This window comes from Scylla paramamosain, chromosome 27 (assembly GCF_035594125.1).
Source record: "Scylla paramamosain isolate STU-SP2022 chromosome 27, ASM3559412v1, whole genome shotgun sequence".
NCBI classification, from domain to species: domain Eukaryota; kingdom Metazoa; phylum Arthropoda; class Malacostraca; order Decapoda; family Portunidae; genus Scylla; species Scylla paramamosain.
This window is the reverse complement of record NC_087177.1, coordinates 14,246,809-14,269,308: the sequence shown is the minus strand read 5'-3', so window position 1 is coordinate 14,269,308 and position 22,500 is coordinate 14,246,809. Positions and strand designations below refer to the sequence as shown.

The following is a 22,500-nucleotide window of genomic DNA, read 5'->3' as shown; positions in this document are numbered from 1 at the left end:
CCTGGCAACGTGTGTGTGAGGACATCACAACAAACCCTGTCACGCAGGTCTGTAGGTCTGTAGATCTGTAGGTCTGCATGTACAGTGTGATGCCCTCCAACCTTGCAGGTGTGAAACAACTGTTATAAAAGGTGTTTCTTTCTTTTCTTCTTGGAAATGTCGCTTCCACAGCTGATATTTAGATTGTGCCCTGGTAAACACGTGGTGTGTAGACCTACTACGTCAGCTAATGAAGGCATCATTAACGTATCTGAATATTATTGAGTTTTATTTTTTTTTTCCACGCGACTTTTTTTTTTTTTCGTATTTGATTCTTTAGGATAGTGTTCAAGTGAGTGGCGCCTGACAGTTGTCACACACGTTGTCTGGAGGGAGTTGGTGAGCGAACGGCTGCGGAGTGGTGACGAGTGTTACCCGGGTCAGGCGATAAGACGCGGCGTTATGTTGTTCCTGTAATCAAACAGATGCCGGCACAGCAAGGTAATGAATCCTATCGGAAAACCTGTAATAATGTTTATTGGTGTTGGCATTCTGAGGATCGTTCTTCTTTTCTCAACTTCTATAAACCTGCACTCGCTTCAGGACGATTAATTTCGGAAACGTGCGACGATTATTGGTTTTGAAGAGGCGGCGCACAATGATGCAGCGTGGGCGGAGAGTGTCTGCTGCCAAGCAAACACAAAAACCCTCTCAACGCTCATAATGACCAATAAAACGTTTCAACCGGTCACAGCTGACGACAGTGTCGCCTCCAGCGCCATACATGGTTTGTATGTGTGTGTGTGTGTGTGTGTGTGTGTGTGCAGTAAGCACTGTACTTACATATAGAAATTTTTAGTGGTGCTTATTTGATGAATTGTGTGAATAAATAATATACAAAATATCTTTTAATTTTTGCGGATTCAGATTTTTGTCTTGCAACTCACATAGCAGACTAGCGTGTTTCTCTCTGTCCAACAGACGCAGCCGTCACTTCCCAGTCCGTCCACCAGTCTAAGCATTGACGTCGCGCTCCAGGGACCAGCCAGTGTCAGCATACAAAAGATGGTCTACCGAAGACCTTCAGAAACGCCCCCTTCTCCTTGTGTGTATTTGTGCATCCCCGCGCCCCAGTTGATGGGCGTGGTGGCCGCCGTGGTGTGCAGCTTCCTGGGCACGGCTCTGGCACAATTTGGTCCTCAGTGCGAGGAGATAAAGATTCCCATGTGTCGTCAAATGCCGTATAACCTTACACGGCTGCCCAACCTCCTCCACCACTCCACGCAGGAGAATGCACAGCTGGCCATCGAGCAGTTCAAGGTGAGTGTCGTGCTTGCAGGCACCTCACGCGCCACTCTGCTTCACCAGCCTTCACTCGCAAAATTGTACATTTGCATACGAGTACACACAACGTACAAATAACGACAGAAACACACACACACACACATACATGCATACATATATATATATATATATATATATATATATATATATATATATATATATATATATATATATATATATATATATATATATATATATATATATATATATATATATATATATATATATATATATATATATATATTAGATAGATAAATAAATAAATAAATAAAATTACAACAATAATAAAAAAAAAAAAAAGGTCCGCTTCAAGCACCTCTACTTCCACAGCTCTTAGGATGGACCAAGTGCTCGGATCAGCTGGAGTTCTTCCTGTGCTCCATGTACGCCCCGATCTGCACGGTGGACTTTGTAAGTGAAGCCATCCCGCCCTGCCGCAGTGTGTGTGAGGACGCGCGTGATGGGTGCGAGCCGCTGCTAGCCAAGTTTGACATCCCTTGGCCGCCTGCTCTCGCCTGCGAAGCCTTGCCCTGGTACGATCGTGGCGTGTGTATCACTCCACAGGCCATCATTTCTGGTGAGTGTGTGTGTGTGTGTGTGTGTGTGTGTGTGTGTGTGTGTGTGAGAGAGAGAGAGAGAGAGAGAGAGAGAGAGAGAGAGAGAGAGAGAGAGAGAGAGAGAGAGAGAGAGAGAGAGAGAGAGAGAGAGAGAGAGAGAGAGAGAGAGAGAGAGTCTTGAAATATTACACAGATGGTAAATAATGAACAATATAATACAACACACACACACACACACACACACACACACATACGTCTCACCACCTCTAAGCACCACACTGACAATCTTTTCCTCTTGTACCGTCTTTCCACCAGACGTGACACCTCCACCGCCGAAAGAACAAGGTAGGCAAGTTGTCATCACGTGCTGCACATGTTAAATAACTATATCAAGTGAATTATTCAATGCAGTATCGAATGTCTTTTTTTCTTCTTCTTCTTTCCCCTTTCGTACATGAATGCGCTGATGTTTGGATCTTATAACCTCCGTTGCTTCCCTCCCTTCCGTGATCAGCTCCCTGCCTGTGTCAGCCTCAGCGGGGGCTTCGCAAGCGGCTCTATAAGAAGGCTGGGTTTCACTACGGTGAGTCATTTTACTTTCTCTGCTACGACCTGTCTTACAAGTCAACAACATCAGAACACGAGTGTGAAATACAAGCCGGGCAGTGGAGGCGCGGGGCTGACGCTGATAGCTAATGACTGGTTTCTAACATTGCTTTTTCTTTTTTCTTTTGCTATTACGCGGCTCAGCATCAGATAACTGTTTCGGAATATGAATACCTTGTAAGATCCACTGATGTGGCAATGAACGGCACATACTGAGTGGCGTCTTTTGCTTCCTATTTTGCTACTTTAAGGCGCATTAAATCAACCAGTTTGCGAATCATTTGATCAATCAGTCGTTTTCCTCGCCCTGAAGGACTCACTCTGTCTCTCCTCAGCGGTGCGCGGGACCGTGAAGAGTGTGGAGACGTTTGGCGAACTGACCCTCACGACGGTGGCGGTGAAGGAGGTGGTGCGGGAGGGCCGGGTGAGGGTGGCGACTGGTCAAGACGGACACTTGTGGACTAACCGATCCTGTGTGTGCCCATCACTTGACATAGATCAGTGAGTACCTGCCGCTGCCCTGCACTGTGCATGGACACTCGTATTTTCCTCTTCCTATTCCTCCATCACCACGAGACGAAAACTATATGCCGGTTTTTCTCTTTCGTTTTCTTTCTTTCTTACTTTCTTTTTTCTTTTTTTCGATTCCACATGTTTCCATTTTTAGTATTACTTCTGTACTAACATCTCGCCACGTCCTCGACAGAGAGTACCTGATGCTGGGGTGGGAGGACTTCGCCAACAGTTGCCTCCTGTTTCCCGAGGGCAGTCTTGCACTCCCCTACATGAAGAAGTACGCTAGGAAAATCAAGGTAGTTTAGCTTCTGGGATTTGTTGAGTTTGCCACCACCACCACCACGACCACCAACACCACCACTACCACTACCACTACTACTACTACTACTACTACTACTACTACTGTTGCTGCTGCTACAGAGGGAGAAACACGAATGATGTTTTACTTACCTGTTTGCAGAAATGGGAAGCTGAGGCCGCCCCCACCCCCGTCCCCAGCACCAGCCCCGCCCACTACGCGCCCACACCCTCCCGCAGCCAGATCAGAAATATTTACAAGAGAAAAAAGAAGAAGAAACGGAGGAGGAGGAAGAGAAGAAGAAGGCGAAGAAGAAAGGGAAGAATCACTAAAAGACGTGAGCAAGAGGAGAAATCAGGAGGGAGGTGACAGAAGAGGAGTGTAAGGGAAGCACCGCGACCGCAACCAGCATTGTAATCCTAACACATCGACTGATCAGTGTTAGGTTACAGGCTGTCTTGTGTAAATATCTGAAATATCACAAATATCAGTTTATGACGTATTATTAATGACTGTATGAAATCTAACATACGGTATAGAGCTTTCCTTCGCGTATAGTCTAAAAACCACACGTATATGCAACCTACGAGTAATGAAACAGATGAGTAATGCACAACAGGTTCGTCTCTACTCAAAAGATTCTGTTCCGCGTTTCGAGAAGTACCGAACCTAATGTGGGGGTTAGGATCATATTCTGAAACATTTATGCGCCGCACCTCCACCAAACTCTAGACTAGTTGAAGTTACACGAGTTTGTACGAGTGCTTTTACGGTTCTAATGACATACTGACTAAATTTCTACATTATTAATATGAAAAACATTCTTGAGAACCCGTTAAATCATCTCCGTGACCTTTAAGATTAGTCGTTATGATAGAGCAAAAGGGTTTTAGAATACAGGCCTTACTGCGTTCAGTTGTGGAGGGTCAGGGGCCATCTTCGTGCTCTGTAACCCGAATGAATCAACTAAACCACAGAAAGAAAAAAAAAAAATACACCGTTAGCTGATGTGTGGCCGGTGTACATATATTCCTCGTTTGTTGTCGTCAGTCACAAGACAACCTTCTCTAAAGTTTCGGCGTCTGTCTCGACAACACGGAACAGGCTCGAAGTGGTGGATGTCATTGTTTCTTTTCAAGGGTGTTTGTATGATTCTTGTGATAGTTTAGCAATGACTGTACATCATCGTAGGGAGAAACACCCGTGACAACTCACCTGATACATCTCCCTGGGTCTTATACGTACACGTGCGTAGTTGCTTTATATTAGTACCGTCAATAAAAGTTTTATTAGGATTGAGTTCTTTTCATTTATGATGAAATTATACCACGAAATTTTCCCCACACAGAATGCTCGGGAAATTGTTCCAGAAGAAACAAAACAAACTAAAACAAAACAAGAAATAAAATAAAATAAAACAAAATACAAGAAAATAAAACCAAACCAAACAGGAAAAAAAGAAAAAAGAAAAAAAAGGAGAGGAAGTGCAGAGAGTGACCGCTTAATTTCACCACCACCACCACCATCTCCATAACTCCTGAACTGTCACCACCACAATTACCATCAACTGAAAATCGCCTGCTACTTTGCTTTTGTTCTACGTTACGTGCATTACTACCACCCAAGCATACTATAATGGTGCAATGTGACACCCATTATTCTGAAACATTTCTGAGCTGCACCTCTACTGCATTCAAAAGGCTCTAGTTGAAGATACACGGGTTTTTAAGGTGTTTTTTTTTTTTAGTTCTAATGATAAAATTAACAATATTTCTACATTGTTAACAGGCGAAACACTCTTGAAAACCCGGCAATCATCTCTGTGGCCTTTGAAAATAGTCGTGATGAGAAAGCAAAGCAAATGTGTGCTTTTCGATACCCCAGACCGTCTCTGCATTGGTTGGAGGGCTGGAGCGGACCGAAAGGGGGTATCTCAGTCCAACATGGGTAAGTAGATGACCTCTCTGCGGTGCTTGATGAGGGAGGAGCGGTAGGTCTCGCCACGCAGGGAAGCTCTTAGGCTGGACCGGTGGCGGATGAAAGACGGTTGCTGTCCAATCTCTCCGAGGCTTAATGGATGCGTGGGTTGCGTGCTGTACGGGGGATGCAGAAGACGATGTGGGTTAAATTTAAAGGCAGTAATTAATGTTCATATATTAGACAAATGAGTGGATTGTGGTGGTGAGAAAACACATGACGAAGTGAAAACAATTGTTGTCACTAAAGATCCAGTTATCAGAAAACATTATATTTTAGTCATCTACAGCCTATCTCAAGTACATATCCCTGGTGTCTCATTTCATCTCGTCCCTGTTCTTATTCTCATCCAAACTTTCCACAAGGTAAGATGGCGTGACGACATTTCGAAAAACACATCACTACCCTCCATGTACTTACTCCTCCGCGATACAAGGGAAGTAGCAGAATTTCTGGTCCTTGCCGAACTGCTCTCCGTCTGCGAGCGTCTGAGGCAAGTCTCTGTGTAGCGTCTCCGGCAGCAGCAGGGCGATGCAACCCCCGGTCACGGCGGCCACGCCCAGGACCACCAGAGGGATGAACTTGTTGATCGAGCCCTGGGCACCGAAGAGTTAAGTCTGCAGGTCTCAGACGTACAGCGTGAACTTTGCCACAGTTTGAGGTGAGGAAGAAGGTGTGTACTAGGTGTCAGAAGCAAATTTAGAACTGTGCGTTGATCATAATTGCACGTCACACACACACACACACACACACACACACACACACACACACGCAAGCAGGTACGGGCACCATCATTATCATTACTAGAGCAATGCACAATCCATCACATCTCCTGAAATATAATGCAACTTCACTCGCTGACAAAAGACGTGCTAATGTTAGATCTTTCCTTTGCTGGAAATTTTATGTAGATAGAGACAGACGGATGAATAATGAAAAAAAAAGTTAATAAAGATAAATAAATAAATAAATAGAATAAGAATACACACATAAATAAAATAAGTAGATAAATAATAATGGGTTTCCTTAGTGTCTGACGCCCGCACTCACCATGTACACGATGACTGGTGACAAGAGGGCGGCCACGTAACCGGCTATGTGCACGCCAGCGACACCCTGCGCCCGCACTACAGTCGGGAGCAGCTCGGCGGCGTACTGCAGGCCGATGTTGTAGGTGATGTTGACGCAGAACCTCCCGATGATCGCCAGCACCGCCACGGCCAAGGGATCGTCTGGTGCGAGAGAGGAGACATCGCTAGGTTACATGGTTAACTTTGTGATCAATAAGATAATAAGGAGTGAAGGAGTTTGTTAGATGTTAGAGAAGTACAGATATGCCTGACTAGTCTCCGCGGTGTCAGTGCAGGAAAGGGCAATTTGTGTAACTCAAGGCAGTGTTCTTAAACGTTCTGGAGTCTAATCTCGACAATCTCAACAGGCTTTGGTGGGTGTTACTGGAGACTTCAAGAGTATTTTCATGACTGCAGTGATTGTTTAACAAGTATTCTGCATCATCAACTGGAAAAATCTCTATGAGAACCAGACTAACAATCTCCGTGGCCTTTGAAAATAGTCTTGATGAGGGAGCAATGCATTTAAGAATGGGAGACATAAAAATATAAACGATCAGGCTCTTGGACTAATCACACAACACACATCCTTGCACGCCACTCTGGGCTCGCTCCTCAGTCCAGCGGTAACAGCACCTGGAAAGGCGAGGGTGAGGATGCTGAAGAAACCAGAGAACACAAGGGTACCAAAGGCCAACCAGCGACGCCCCCAGCGGTCGAGAGTGGCGATGAGGAGGAGGTCAGCGGGAAGCTCCGTGGCTGAGGCAATAGTGAAGGCATTGAACACGTCCATAGGGAGATTAGCTACGTTCCTCGCGTGGCCGTCGTACACAATGCTCAGTAACATCCTGTGGGAGGGAGAGAAAGGCAGGGAGACAATAAGATACGCACTGCGAGAGGACAGCAGGTGATGCAGGCTGACGCAAGCACATTAACAGGAAGAAAGTTACCCGCAAGAAATGAAGAAAAGAGTTGTTATACTGAAATTGTTTCTGTTACTCGCAAGAGATGTAGTAAAGACTGAGTGAATTTGTTTCTAAGTCGGAGAACTGAACACACCTTTTCTTATAGCAATACTAGTAATAATAGAAAAAAATAATAAGAAATAAATAAAAAAGGTTACGGTAGAAATATAAACATTCGCGTGTGTTTAGATGGGTGAGGGAGGGAGACTAGTCCCGATTGTAAAAGGTACTACATAAAGAGGTTGTCAATAGAGAGGCAGCAGCTTGGCACTGAAGTCTTCATATCAACGCAAAAACACACGTAAAGAAAAGAGAAGAAGAAAAAAAAAAAACGCAGGTAGTGATATACTTGTCAATTACATGAATTACTCAAGACTATAGATATTCACTAATGAAGAAACGTATAAACAACCAGAGTGATTCATCAGTAAGTTATTTAATCTCCACCTGGTTTATACTCACACTCACTAATCCAAGTACTTATCTAAAGCACATCACAGGAGCACCGACCGGCTGCGGCTTCCTTCCTGTGTCGGGGGATTGTTCTTGTCCCCCACGACGAGGTGAGGAAAGAACCCTAATCATTGTGCCTTGTTACGCGTCTCCTTTGAGCTCGCTGTGGTGTTCTTTGTTACCATGAATGGCTGTATTATTACGGTTTATCTGCTTTGCTTAGGGATGGGAGTTCCAACGTCACATTTTAATTCCGTCTCTTTTTTAGTATGTCAGATATCTTTATGGAATTTTTACTGCAGAAAGCGTAACTTCTATGAAAAAAAAACAACAACCACAACTAACTCTTCTTCAAAACGGAGATACAGTGGAAGGAACAAAGATCTATAGTGTAAAACAAATATGATAAACAGTTCAGATGTGGTGTTTTCCGCAGTAAAGGTTACGACAAAATATGGATAGGTAAAAAGCTCTTTTCAATCACGACAGGGATATGGAGGAACACCCACCACAGGACGCTGGCAGCGATGGTGATGCGGCGCAGCCTTGGAGTCTTGAAGAGGTCCAGGATTGACGCTGAGAGGTCTTTGGTTTTCGTGTCTTCTAACTCCTGCAGGGCGGTCCTCTGTGTGGGAAGGCAAGACTCGCCATTAGGTGCCTATTTGTTTGCAACTATGAACCATGCAATGACTGGGCACGTATGCGCTTTGGACTCCCATAAGACTATTTTCAAAGGCCACAAAGATAGTCAACTTAGTTTTCATGGATCTTTTTCTAATTGATGATGTGGAATCTTTGTAACATATCAACAGATTTTCTTTCTTTCTTTTTTTTTTTTTTAATGTTGGCCAAGGGCAACAAAAATATGAACAAAAATAAGGTCCACTTATTGCAAGTTACCATACAGATGTCAGATAGAATGGTAAAAAAAGCAGGATAAATGTCTTGAAACCTCCCTCTTGAAAGTCCTAGTCATTGGAAAAAGGAAATACAGAGGCAGGCATAGAAGCAGAAGCAGAGAAAGGGATGAATGATTGAGAATAACTTTTGCATTAGAGAGGTGGACAGAAGAGGGATGAAAGAAGGAAGAAAGTCTTGTGCAGCGAGGCCGCGGGAGGAGGGGAGGCATGCAGTTAGCAAGATTAGAAGTTAGCATGAAAATAGCGGTAGAGGACAGGAAGAGATGTAACATTGCTGTAATGAGAAAGAGGCTGAAGACATTTAGAGGAGAGAAATTGATACGAAAAGCTTTTGATCACACCTTGTCTATAAATAGTATGAGTGGAACACACCCATACATGTGAAGCATACTCTGTACATGGATGGATAAGGCCCCTGTACAGAGTTAGCAGCTGGAAGAATGAGAAAAAACTGGCGGAGACGACTCAGAAGACTTAACTTCATAGAAGTTGTTTTAGCTAGAGATGAGATGTGAAGTTTCCAGTTTAGATTATAAGTAAAGGACAGAACGAGGATGTTCAGTGTAGAAGAGAACAGTTGAGTATCAATGAAGAAGAGGGGATAGTTGTCTGGAAGGTTGTGTCGAGTTGATTGATGGAAAAAATTCGTTTTTGAGTCAATGAACTTTACTATGTTTGCTCTGCCTCAATCAAAAATTTTAGAGAGAGATCAGGCGTTCCGTGGTTTCCCTGCGTGAACTGTTAACTTTCTGAAGGGTTGGACGTCTACGGAAAGACGTGGAAAAGTGCAGGGTGGTATCATCAGCGTAAGGACAAGAAGTTTGGTTAAAAGATCATTGACAGGACAGAATCCTGAGAAACACCACTTTTAATAGACCTGAGAGAAGAACAGTGATCGCCTACCACAGCAGCAATAGAACGGTCCGAGAGGAAACTTGAGATGAAGTTACAGAGAGAAGGATAGAAGCCGTAGGAGGATAGTCTGGAAATCAAAGCTTTGTGTCTAAGGCAATAGCGAAAGTTTCACCAGAATTTTTAAAAGAGGATGACCAAGACTCAGTAAAGAAAGCCAGAAGATCGCCAGTAGAGCGGCTCGACGGAACCCATACTGGCGATCAGATAGAAAGGTATGAAGTGATAGATGTTTAAGAATCTTCCTGTTGAGGATAGATTAAAAACTTTAGAGAGGTAGAAGATTAAAGCAATAGGGCGATAGTTGAGGGATTTGAGCAGTCACCCTTTTAGGAATAGGTTGAATGTAGGCAAACTTCCAGCAAGAAAGAAAGGTAGATGTTGATAGACAGAGTTGGAAGAGTTTGACTAGGCAAAGTGCAAGCACGGAAACACAGTTTCGGAGAACAACAGGAGGAACACCATCAGATCCATAAGCCTTCCGAGGGTTAAGGCCAACGAGGGCATTTTTTAAATTTTTTCATGTAGGAAGGACACTGGCCAAGGGCAACAAAAATCCAATAAAAAAAATATGCCCACTGAAATGCCAGTCCTATAAAGGGGTCAAAGCAGTAGTCAAAAATTGATGAATAAGTGTCATGAAGGAATTCAAGACATAGGAAGGTGGAAATACAGAAGCAGGCAGGGAGTTCCAGAGTTTACCAGAGAAAGGGATGAATGACTGAGAATACTGGTTAACTCTTGCGTTAGAGAGGTGGACAGAATAGGGGTGAGAGAAAGAAGAAAGTCTTGTGCAGCGAGGCCGCGGGAGGAGGGGAGGCATGCAGTTAGCAAGATCAGAAGAGCAGTTAGCATGAAAATAGCGGTAGAAGACAGCTAGAGATGCAACATGGCGGCGGTGAGAGAGAGGCTGAAGACAGTCAGTTAGAGGAGAGGAGTTGATGAGACGAAAAGCTTTTGATTCCACCCTGTCTAGAAGAGCAGTATGAGTGGAACCCCCCAGACATGTGAAGCATACTCCATACATGGACGGATAAGGCCCTTGTACAGAGTTAGCAGCTGGGGAGGGGTGAAAAAAACTGGCGGAGACGTCTCAGAACACCTAACTTCATATAAGCTGTTTTAGCTAGAGATGAGATGTGAAGTTTCCAGTTAAGATTATAAGTAAAGGACAGACCGAGGATGTTCAGTGTAGAAGAGGGGGACAGTTGAGTGTCACTGAAGAAGAGGGGATAGTTGTCTGGAAGGTTGTGTCAAGTTGATCGATAGAGGAATTGAGTTTTTGAGGCATTGAACAATATCAAGTTTGCTCTGCCCCAATCAGAAATTTTAGAAAGATTAGAAGTCAAGCGTTCTGTGGCTTCCCTGCGTGAAATGTTTACCTCCTGAAGGGTTGGAAGTCTATGAAAAGACGTGGAAAAGTGCAGGATAGTATCATCAGCGTAGGAGTGGATAAGACAAGAAGTCTGGTTTAGAAGATCATTAATGAATAATAAGAAGAGAGTGGGTGACAGGACAGAACCCTGAGGAACACCACTGTTAATAGATTTAGGAGAAGAGCAGTGACAAACGTCTACCACAGCAGCAATAGAACGGTCAGAAAGGAAACTTGAGATGAAGTTACAGAGAGAAGGATAGAAGTCGGAGGAGGGTAGTTTGGAAATCAAAGCTTTGTGCCAGACTCTATCAAAAGCTTTTGATATGTCCAAGGCAACAGCAAAAGTTTCACCAAAATCTCTAAAAGAGGAAAACATCACTGCGAAGGATCTTAATGGGTAGCATGAAGTAGTCAGATGGTGGAGGAGAGGGAGGAACAACCCCTGAATCATCCAAGGTGGGTTTTTTTTAGCAAAGGTGTGAGTGAAGAGTTCAGCTTTAGAAATAAATAAGATGACAGTGGTGCCATCAAGTTGAAATAAAGGAAGGAAAGATGTAGAAGTAAAGTTATTGGAAATGTTTTTGGTTAGGTGCTAGAATAATAATAAAAAAAAAAAACATTGAAAATCCCAATAACTTCCACTTGGGCCTCATACAGAAAAAAAAAAAAAAATCGACAAGTATTTGGGAAAATGATCTCTGGTTCCTCTCTTTTGTGGTCTTCCTGCATCAACCTTTTGATTTAAAATAGTAGTATGACACTTACTGCCTAATTTCTGTGACGCTAGATGATTTCAATGGGGAAATCATAACTACAGGGAATAATTGATTTTAATTATCACTGGTGTCTTTCGAGATGTTATTATAATATGTACTGCACCAGACCATTTCATCAAGCTTGAGGAGGAGCCAAGGTAGCAAGATCCGAACTTACCCAAAGACACAATGAAGAAAGAATAAAGTCAGGAGGAATCGAAGAAGAGATGAAGTAAAGATGAACCTGAATGGGCTGTTGAGGAACTCACCCTGAGGCCCTGCACCATATTAGGAGGGATGATTCGACCGTTCAGGTTAGCAATGCTCTTCAGAATCTTGATCGTTTCCTCTACTCGGCCTGGAAAGAATATCGCGATGGAGGGACAGCATGCGGTCACGTCACACAAAAAGAAACACCTCGTTTATTTTTAAAATCAAACAATAACTGCTCTTTGTGGTGAATCTGAGACGAAAAAATATAGACTTGTGGCGCTGAACTCGAGGCTGAGGCACTTATTAATGTAAAATAATTCAGCATAAGGAAAAATGACTACTATAAAGACATCATAATGCTTTGTTGCTATAAACAGAATTTTATGAAGTGAAACATTGTAAATCTTCCTTTCAATCTTTATGTACGCACGGGCACAAAACGTTTTACAGTCAAAGTTTAAGAGAACCTAAGTTAAATAATCTAATCTGTGGGACATCAAACGCTGAACCTGACGCTACACCATGATTCACAGAACAGGAGGAGGAGCAGTAGGCTTCACCTTGAGACAAGAGCCAACGAGCGCTCTCCGGTAGGACCCAGTGAGCGATGCAGGAGACAATCATAGGCACGGAGGCAAGGGCAGTGAGGAGGCGCCAATTAGCCACCCAGACCGCCAGCCACGGCAGCGCCACGGTGGCCCCCATGTAGAAGAGCGCGATAGCAAGATTGGCCACCAAAGTGCGGCGCAGAGGCCCCACGTACTCCAATACTGCACGACAGAACATGGGAAGCTCCACGTAAAATAAAATAAATAACATATTGGTGCAATGAACAACATATAGGCAAGTTTTCTAAAAAGAAAAAAAAAAAAAGAAGAAAAAAAACATAATTGGCCATGACACGAGAGGAAGCCTACATACCTAGCACATACATCATGACGAAGATGTTGTCGAAGGTCATGCCAGCTAGGAACCTGTACACGAGGAAGTCTGCTAAGGAGGTGGAGAGCGCCGTCAGTAGCGAGGCGAGCGCGGCAAGGATGTTTGTGGCCACCATCGCGGGCACCCGACCGTACCTGCCACCCGCATTTCGTTAACATGAATCTGGCGTACTGGCAGTGACTCTGCAGCTTGACTCAAATGAGGCGATGCAGAAGCAGTACATAATATTATAGTAACACACGTATATCACGAATACACACTAAACACTAACTTATCGACTGTTAATGATACTATACACCTGTTGATATAGACAGTAATTTTTTTTAAATAATTTGATAGCTCCATTCACTGCAACAAGTGTCTTTGGAAAATACACTCTAATCCTGTACTAGACCCTTCTGTTGATCTTGAGGAGAAGCCATATCAGTGTAAGTGTTAATAAAAGTTGTGATCTTGTTCTTCCCTATCGATCAGCTGGGCATCCATCGTGCTCACCTGTCCGCCGCCCATCCAAAGAGCAGCCCGCCGAACACCGCCCCGATGAAGAACATGGACTGGGCCAGCGTCGCGTACCAGTCCTTGTCACACACCCAGTTCAGCTGGAGACCAGTGCATACATCACTCACACAGCCTCGTGCATTTATATACTAGACATGGATATATCTTACGTTAACATTAACTGCTATTATTGTTATCACTGCTATTACTACTACTGCTACTACTACTACTGCTGCTGCTACTACTACTACTACTACTACTACTACTACTACTACCACTACATCTATCCTAGCTCTAATCATGGACCAGTTTGTATATTGGTAATGAGTATATCTTACGTGATTACAAACAACAACAGAAACAACATTAATAACTATTAACATTAACTGCTATCAGGTTACTACTACTGTTATAACCACCAGTATCCTAGCTTCCATCACGGACTGGGTAAACCCTTTACCTCTGAGACAATGCTGTGGTAGTTTCCTGCTGTTGTAAGGTTGTACTCCCATGCCTGGCAGTCTCGAGACGGCCACGATGTGTTGGCCGTCCTCACGCCCGCCTTCATCAGAGCCACATAGTCAACATCGTAAATTTTACAACGGCTCCTCTCTTCCTCACCCTGGGAGTTCAGCTCGATGACAGCACTGAAGTTGCGCCTTTATGGAAGACAAGACGCTATGACAGTAAAAGACAATCAAATAGTAATCAACAGCAAAGAGTAGCGGTCTATTTGCAAGCAGATCAACACAAGAAAAAGTAAAAGTTTACCATCCCTTACCTTTCTTTCATTTTCTGTGGTGCTCAAGTTATGGCAGAAAACGCGATTCCATATCTTGTTTATACCACTAACTAAAGTCTTGTGACGATCTATTTCTATTTCTATGACTGCTAAATGTCTCCTCATGTCGATTGTATGATGCTAAGCAAAATAACGTAAAAAAATAGAAAAGATAAGGAATCAGTAATTATAATAGGACAAAAAATAAAGCTTGATAAAGTTAAATTTTAATAGAAATAGGAAGAAATTAGTTCTCAAAAATGGACTCAGCAATCAGGTTGTTAGAGCTGAGTTATATGGAAATTTTGAAATGCGATTAGCCAGATTTATGGAGGAGGATGATGAGTGGAAAAGGTAGTTATGTTTCATACAGGGAGTGTCACATGTAGGCCTGAAGGTTTCTTGCAGCTTCCCTTACTTCCTGTGTTATGAGCGATGCCGGCAGGATGGGGCTAAGTTGCATTTGTTATCTGTGTTTTTCCTACTTGTGATGGTGACGCACTGTTTATCCACTGTCGTACGATACCCAGTCGAAGAAATAAATCGCTCCCCGCCGTGAAAACAGAAACATGTATCTAATAAACGGAATGGGGTATGAAAACAACAATGTCTTTGCCGAGAATAGGAAGCAGTGTTTGTGTCACATGAAGGATCTGATGGTATGGTTAATAATGGCTGTGTTAAAAATAAATACATCATAGTTTGCGTATGTATAAAAAGCCATCCAGTATTATATATATATATATATATATATATATATATATATATATATATATATATATATATATATATATATATATATATATATATATATATATATATATATATATATATATATATATATATATATATATATATATATATATATATATATATATATATATATATATATATATATATATATATATATATATATATATATATATATATATATATATATATATATATATATATATATATATATATATATATATATATATATATATATATATATATATATATATATATATATATATATATATATATATATTCTCTCTCTCTCTCTCTCTCTCTCTCTCTCTCTCTCTCTCTCTCTCTAGTAAATAGTATTAGAAGCTGAGTGAGCCAACGATTGTCTGAATAAGTATTTTGTAGCTACAAGAACAAGGTGGCGCCACAAGAGAGACAATGAAGCAAGCAATATACATGAGGAGAAAAGCCCACCTTTCCTCTGCACTAAGACCAGCGTCCTTCAGGGCCTCCACAGCACACCAGTAGTCGGGCGTGAGAGTGATGAAGAACTGCACGAAGTAGATGAGCGCCAGGTTAAAGGAGGCAGGAGCGAGACCGAAGAACAGTAGCCAGTGGTAGGTACCGAACTCTCCCACGTAGGGCAACACGTCGTCGAAGTCAACATACTCTGACTCCATTGGAAACACAGCAGATTAATCGACTTTGAAGAACTGCCGATGGGAAACCGTCACGCGAGTCTGATAAAAATATGGGATTCAAGGAAACGGGTCACCACGAAAGCTGCACTACAGTAAAAAAACGCCTATCACCGCTTGGGTGTTCAGATGGTCTACTACTGGAGTGTAATTAGGCCATAGTGCACGCGTGTGCGGCGGTCAGGGTACTGCTGGATGACTAAGGTAGGCACGGGACTTGGGATTACCGCTGCGACGTCCGCTGATAACCTTGTATCGTGTCACTTCTCATTTATTGTTTTCATTCACTGATGGCCACTTTCTGTTCTTGGTGAGGATGTTGCATAAAACTATTCTAAACTTATGCATACATAATTTTCATATGTAATTTTACATAAAAAAAAAAAAAAAAAAACAATTGCATGGAATAATTTATTGAGCCTTCTCTGCGAGAGAAAGTAACCACTTTTCTAAAGAATAAGGAAGCGTTGTTTATATGTGTCGTGCAGATATGTCAGACCTGCGATCATCAGCGCGATAATCTGAGGACGAGAAGGAAGAGTGTGCCAAGCCGCGGCAGTGGTGACACCGCCTCACCACACCACATCACGCCGCGCAGCATCGCCCCGTCCACACAATGGCCCAGTGACGCACTTCCTTCCTGCACTCACACCCACGTCTTGCACAAAATACGTTTCTTTGTCACTTCCCTGTTCTTCATCTTCATACATCATGCATTTCCTTATGATGGTACTTTCTATATTCATACACCACAGCCATCGTCATCACTGCCACCACGACCACCACCACCACCACCACACCACCAGCAGCGACAACGATAAATATTGATAATAAATTTCATTGATAGTGATGTTATTATTTTCACAACTTTCCTCGCAAAATAACAATAGTTATTACAATTCTTATGGCATATTATATCCTCTCTTGCAATAATCCCTGGGAAACAGCAAGGAAGATATAACAATGCAAGTGTAACTAAACATGATGAACATTTGTGTATAACACATACACAGAATCTCTTAATGCAGTAGGAAAACTATGAATTGGTGTTTGGAGTTTCTGTTTAATGAATAATGTATCTCGGATAACGTACCTGCATGCGTGGTGAGCGACTGCACCATGATCCCGACACTACGGAGCATTAACCAAACCAATGAGTCAGTCGCTAAAGGCAGACTAACGAGGTCTTGAAGGACCATAAAGCAAATAATCTGTTTAAGTAGTCAGGTAATGAACCGTATGAGGATGAAATCTATTATCGTGAACGGATACAACATTACGAATGGTTGGTGAGCCGAGTGGTGGCAAGTGTATCAGTGTTTGTGAGGAAGTCCCGCCTTCGATGCTTCGAAGTGCCGATAAGTGGTAGTCTTGTCTGGTGTCCTTGGTCTTTTGTGCCTCATGATAGTAGTGACTCCCTTCACGACAAAACGGATACTTCTTCACGCTCGTTTCCAGTTGAAAAAAAAAAAAATGTGTTTCTTCTTTAGGATACTTCTCAGTTGACTCCTGTGCTGAAAACATCACAGCAGCGGCATGGATGTCAGGCACAGGTCGGGCAGTGGTATATCAGCTGTCTTTATATATTCATTTATGCGATGTCCGATATCTTGCTGTCTGTGCTATATCACTGATAGCATCGGTCACCAATTGTCTTTGTATAGCCTGTTTGTCTATCCATGCCATGTTTGGTGTCTTGCTGTCTTCAGTGTACCACTTACAGCATCACTTACCCTTGGATTGAATAAGTTCATATTTCACCACATGGCAGTGAATCATGGAGGTGATGCAACACGGAAGACATGAATGTTGCAGCAGCGGCTCCATGACCTGAGGCTGTACACGTGACTCGGGAGGAGGTGGGCGAATCTCGGGCTCCCGGATGTGCTGGTCTGCTTTTTGGAGGACTCCGTCACGGTGTGCTGCTGGAGTGGTGCGTCTCTCCTTATGAATAAATCATTAGTTAATCGTCCCTTTCACTTCGCTATGTGAGGTTCTTTGAAATCAAGGAAAAGTTTATTCTCAGATATTTTTCTCATGTATCACAAGAATGTTTGCACCTTATTTTGAGGGGAACCTCAAAGATAAAAAGTGCATAGGCAGTGTATGGTATCAGTATAGAGGTCAGCTGTATATCATTCCGGGGGGGAAATTTAGAAGACAAGTATACAGATAGTGTCTGGCATCACTATGGAGGTCAGCTGAGATACCTCTGTCTTTCTTCTTCCTCTTACCGACCGCCGAGACAATCAGCATACAGGTTGCGGCACTCCCCGCACACGCATCGGCCTTGTCTCGCGCCTCAAACCTTGTTGTTAGCGCTGCTACCACCACCACCACCATCGCCACTACCATAGCTGCTTCTCGTACCGAAACGTAATCAAGAAGAAGAAAACAGAGAAAGAAAAAGGTAACACGTGCCCATATTACCATTTTCAGTGTGGCCACGTTGACTGCAACATGATTCCCAGCGCTTCTCGTTGGGTGGTGACGGCGGTGGTGGTCTTCGCCGTACTTGTTACTCTGCCACTGTCGAACTCAGGAGTTCTTGCGTTACATATCCAGCCGCGGGTACTGAGCCACCATTGGTTTGGCTCACCGCTGTCAGACACCACCGAGACAACGGATCAGATCTCTACTACACCACAGGATTTCGACACCACCGAGGTTTTCCCGACCACACTGATTCCAACCACTACTGAGGCTGTGTTGGAGAGTGACACACAACCACCGTTTTTGGAGGCTGTGTTACCCAAGTCATCGGGTCTACCGTGGGATGTCGACATGGACGAGCTGCTCATCAACATACCCAACCCCATTTGTCCCCAGGGGTACCGCTCAGACTACAGAGGCAAGTGTAGGCAGATCTTTGGATTCCAAATGAGTCGAAACTACCAAGGGCTGCTGTCGCCTGAATCAGCTCCCTTCGTCGTTCAGCGTCAGAGGCCACATAGTAACGTGCTCTCGTGAAGGGATCGCATCAAGCTTGCTGAGACGTGGGCTGTATGTCATTAGAGGGAGGCTGCATCAGGAGTTAAAGTTCCCGCCTCTCTTACCGCCACTAGATCAAACCAGTAATGGTTGTCCAAAGACTGGCCGTAGAATAGTTCAGGGTTATGGAAATGTGTTGTAGTTGCGTTTTGTTATTTTGTATTATGTTTTTGACTCATGTGTTTAGGTTAGGTTACTGGTGAATAAGATAACGCTGGCGTTTAGTAAAGTGTTAAAGTGCGGTGTAATAGAGGTCATTCTGACATGTAGTTTGTGAATTGTGGTGTACAATGATGTTAGAAAAGTTTTGTTCTTTGTGTGGTTGTGTGCGTATGTTTGAGAATGTTCTGTTTTGTTTGTTGATAAGGGTTGTCAGTGTTGGTTTCAATAAATATCTAACAAAGCTCTATTGTTACAAAAATCTCACCATTTTGAATATACTTGACTTCCAGTGGCATACCATCCGCAAGGGAATGAAGAACACATAGACTCCTAAATGGACCAGCGGAGTCTAGAATGGTAGTTTTGAGAGAAAATAACGATGGCGGGTGACTCTAGATTAGAAGAACCAACTTAGTGAAAGGTCCGGCTGTCTGCGAACAGTGAGGCTTTCCATCATAATAGTTATTGATGAATTGTTCATTTGGTGCTAAAGTAAGTGCTGGTGCCAAAATGTAAACATTAAGTAAGCTGCATCTAGTTTACGTTCGTAGGAGAGTAGGAGAAAGTACAGCGTGCGATGTAGTGTTATGAACATTTCCGGAAATTCGTACAAAAATTTTCTTGATTTTGAGAGGATAATATCTGCTAGTGTATCTTGTTTCCCTAGAATTTTAAAAGAAACATATTTAGATGGACATGTTTGTCTTTAAAAATAAAAATAATAAATAACTAAAAGTTTTTGAGCATATAGTAAGGTCTCGAAACAGTTCCATAGAGAGAGAGAGAGAGAGAGAGAGAGAGAGAGAGAGAGAGAGAGAGAGAGAGAGAGAGAGAGAGACTTAATCTGAAAACAAGCCTACTGTTACGTCGTTACAGCGACACAACCTTCGTCACATTGAGTACTTCCAGGGTACAGAAGATGAGAGTTGACAGGGAGAAGATGGGAGATGAGGAGAAAGAGGAGATGGAGGATATAAGAAGTTAGAATTACGAGATGAAGGATTAAAGCCTGGGAATGGGAGATAGATATGGGAAAGAAAGAATAGGAGATAAATGACAGTATTTGGATGACTCGATATAGCTGAGATCGATGGGAGGTAGGAAATGAGGTAAGGGAGATAGTAGATGGAAAATGTGGAAAATTGTGAAGCGTTAGGAAGGTGGACGAGGCAGGGATGGAGAAAAGAAAGTTGTATGGTTGTGACTTGGGGTGTGAGTGATGGAAGGGTACCTTGTTACGGCCACAGGTGGTGCCATCTAGGGAGACACGCCGGGACTCTTCTTTGCTCCTCAGCCTCCGTCCTTTGAAGCACCAGATCTCCTGACACATGTCCTGCAGGTCAATGAGTGCAGGTCAAGTGGGGTCACAGACACGATTTACGATATAAGGTAGAATTTCCCTTGACAAATATCATCTTCATTCCACTAAGACAAGGGCCCGCGGGATGGTCGTATGAGTGACCCGCGAGGTGACAAGTGATTTTTTAACTCAATAGTATAAAACCACTGAACTGCTTAGGTTGTTTGGGAAAGGTTTGCCACTTTAAAGCAGTATTATTATTATTATTATTATTATTATTATTATTATTATTATTATTATTATTATTATTATTATTATTATTTTATTTTTCATAGCCGTGTCATGGATGTTGTTACGTAGCTGAGTGTGATGAGTATTGTGTTTTATTGTTTATTTATTTATTTATTTATTTATTTATTTATTTTATTCTATTTATTTATTTATTTTTTATTTTTTTTTTGCGTGGTTGTGTCTTATCGGTTATGTGGCTTGGTGAAATATGCAGCTTGATGTAGTTTTGTGTGTTGTGGGCCTTGTGACGCACGTGATACGTAGTGTGGCTGGGAGAGGTATGGAGTGTTGAGTGATCGAGTGCGGTATAGACTGTTGTGTGGCTGTTGTTGTGTGGCGTGATGTGGCTTTGTGTCCACGGTGCGGCTGGGTGCTACGTGGGGCGTGGTGTGGCTGGATGTTACGTGAGGCGTGGTGCGTGAGGCGTGGTGGTGTGTAGGGTAAGATGTTTGTTGTGATGTGGCTGGGTGTGATGCTGGTTGTGATATGGCTTGGGTGTGGTATGGCTTCGTGTGGTGTGATTGAGTGTGATGTGGATACTTGTGTGGTTAGTTGTGGTGTGTGGTGTGATGTAACTGTATGGCGTGTGTGGATGTGACATGAGTTGTGCTGCTGTGTGGTGTGGTGCGGCTTTGTGTGGCGTAATTTTTTGTAATAATTAGTGTTGTGTCTTCTTTAGGCAAGACAAACCTTATATGTGTAAGACCAGACGAAACCAAATATTATACTCTTGGTGAAACAAGATGACCAGCAAGTTGTAAGCTTCACTCTTGGCACCATGTAACTACACAAATCATTGATGGCCCTCATAACCAAGTGCATAATTGAGTCTTGGAATAGATCGACTCCTCATATATATATATATATATATATATATATATATATATATATATATATATATATATATATATATATATATATATATATATATATATATATATATATATATATATATATATATATATATATATATATATATATATATAAACTGAAGTTGATGAGTGTTTGTGACAATAATAACTTAATGTACGAACATACAGTGTCCTCAGCTGAGAATGATCAACCTCTTGCTCTTCCTGCTTTCTCATTGATGTACGTAAGGATATCATGCATCGTGTTCTTTTCTTGGCTGTGTAAGCGCTGGACTAAAATTGGTCTCTTCGGCTCAGTGACACAAGAATATGGAAGTGGAAGTAATTTTAGTTGATCCCAAAACTACACATCAATCGTGCGGTGTGAATGATTTGTGACGAGGTTTTCCACGGCTCTAAATGGCTATGAAACCGTTGTGGAATGAAAATGTTTAACAAATGTTTAACAAAGGTATTTGTGAGGACGGAACTATTTTTTTTTTTTTTTGTTAGGGTTTGGTTTGTTTCATATTAATCTACTTTTCGTTTTTATGAAAAATCCTTAGTTTCTGAGGGGATAGGGAGTCTAGTGTGGGATAAAAAAAATAAAAAACTAATGATTTGCGGAAAAAAAAAAAGCAGATTAATTCAAAATGGGTTGATAACTGCCAGAAAAAAAAAAAAAAACATAGTTTCGTCAGGAATGGAGATTGGTGAAAGAGTGAAAATTTACCGTGGAAGCTTACGCCGTATTTCTCTCTATTCCTGCATGTTTTAATTTTAATATTTACGATACCTTCCTGGATCCTCTTATTTGTTTCCTGCCTCATTTCCTCATATACTTGGCTCTCACTTGGCTGTCTTAAAAGCTCCACCACAGCTACCCGTGCTTTTTTCTTCTGCCTCTTCAACTCCTTCACACACCTTTTCTGCTGTCTGGACCTCGCCGACATCCCTGAGGCTGTTCCCACCTCCCTACAACAGGACCGTTCCCTCACTAACAGCCTTCTCACTGACCTTTACCCTCCTGGGCAATGACATCCACTTCTTTCCCTCTCAGGTTTTGGGTTTTTCTTGATAAGAAGTCCGCCCCCCCATTCCTCCAACCCCCCCCTTTACCTCTCAAACAAGCTTGGGGGCCTGTGAAAAATCGGGTTTTTTTTTTTTTTGGGGGGGTGAAAAATAAGTGAATAAGGGTGTTAAAAAAAACTCTAAGGAAATTTACCTTAATATTTCGAATTTCCCTAACCTATCCTAGCCCCTAGACTTTCCCCCTCCCCGCTAGGGCATTAACCTAACCTAGCATAACCTAAC

General features: G+C 42.5%; 2 protein-coding genes and 1 long non-coding RNA gene across 6 annotated transcripts in view; 1 reads left to right on the top strand and 2 right to left on the bottom strand.

Annotated features, from left to right (window-relative positions):
* LOC135114258 (uncharacterized) overlaps positions 1-12 on the bottom strand; it is an 817-nt gene extending 805 nt beyond the window's left edge. The window contains exon 1 of the long non-coding RNA XR_010275469.1: positions 1-12. This exon is cut by the window's left edge and continues 108 nt beyond it. This is a non-coding gene — a long non-coding RNA (uncharacterized LOC135114258).
* The window catches only part of LOC135114257 (secreted frizzled-related protein 3-like), a 4,929-nt gene extending 334 nt beyond the window's left edge, over positions 1-4,595 (top strand). Inside the window, exons 1-10 of one of the 4 annotated variants that reach the window (XM_064030102.1) lie at positions 1-47; positions 320-480; positions 583-766; positions 961-1,299; positions 1,654-1,900; positions 2,196-2,225; positions 2,395-2,463; positions 2,822-2,987; positions 3,193-3,298; positions 3,463-4,595. The exon at positions 1-47 is cut by the window's left edge and continues 334 nt beyond it. In XM_064030102.1, coding sequence (XP_063886172.1) covers positions 764-766; positions 961-1,299; positions 1,654-1,900; positions 2,196-2,225; positions 2,395-2,463; positions 2,822-2,987; positions 3,193-3,298; positions 3,463-3,669 — 1,167 coding nt within the window. In that variant the 5' untranslated portion in view covers positions 1-47; positions 320-480; positions 583-763 and the 3' untranslated portion in view covers positions 3,670-4,595. Of the gene's footprint in view, positions 109-319; positions 481-582; positions 767-960; positions 1,300-1,653; positions 1,901-2,195; positions 2,226-2,394; positions 2,464-2,821; positions 2,988-3,192; positions 3,299-3,462 lie in introns of all 4 variants that reach the window. The other 3 variants (XM_064030100.1, XM_064030101.1, XM_064030103.1) reach the window with 3 other exon arrangements.
* Positions 4,589-15,795, bottom strand: LOC135114256 (organic cation transporter protein-like). The gene is made up of 11 exons (XM_064030097.1): positions 15,368-15,795; positions 13,844-14,042; positions 13,381-13,484; positions 12,865-13,019; positions 12,504-12,713; positions 12,000-12,088; positions 8,275-8,390; positions 6,984-7,195; positions 6,328-6,509; positions 5,698-5,873; positions 4,589-5,393 (listed from the first exon to the last, which is right to left on the bottom strand). Exons 1-11 carry the CDS (start codon positions 15,571-15,573, stop codon positions 5,234-5,236), a joined length of 1,809 nt encoding a protein of 602 aa, XP_063886167.1. The 5' UTR covers positions 15,574-15,795; the 3' UTR covers positions 4,589-5,233.
* Between the last annotated feature and the right edge of the window lie 6,705 nt (positions 15,796-22,500).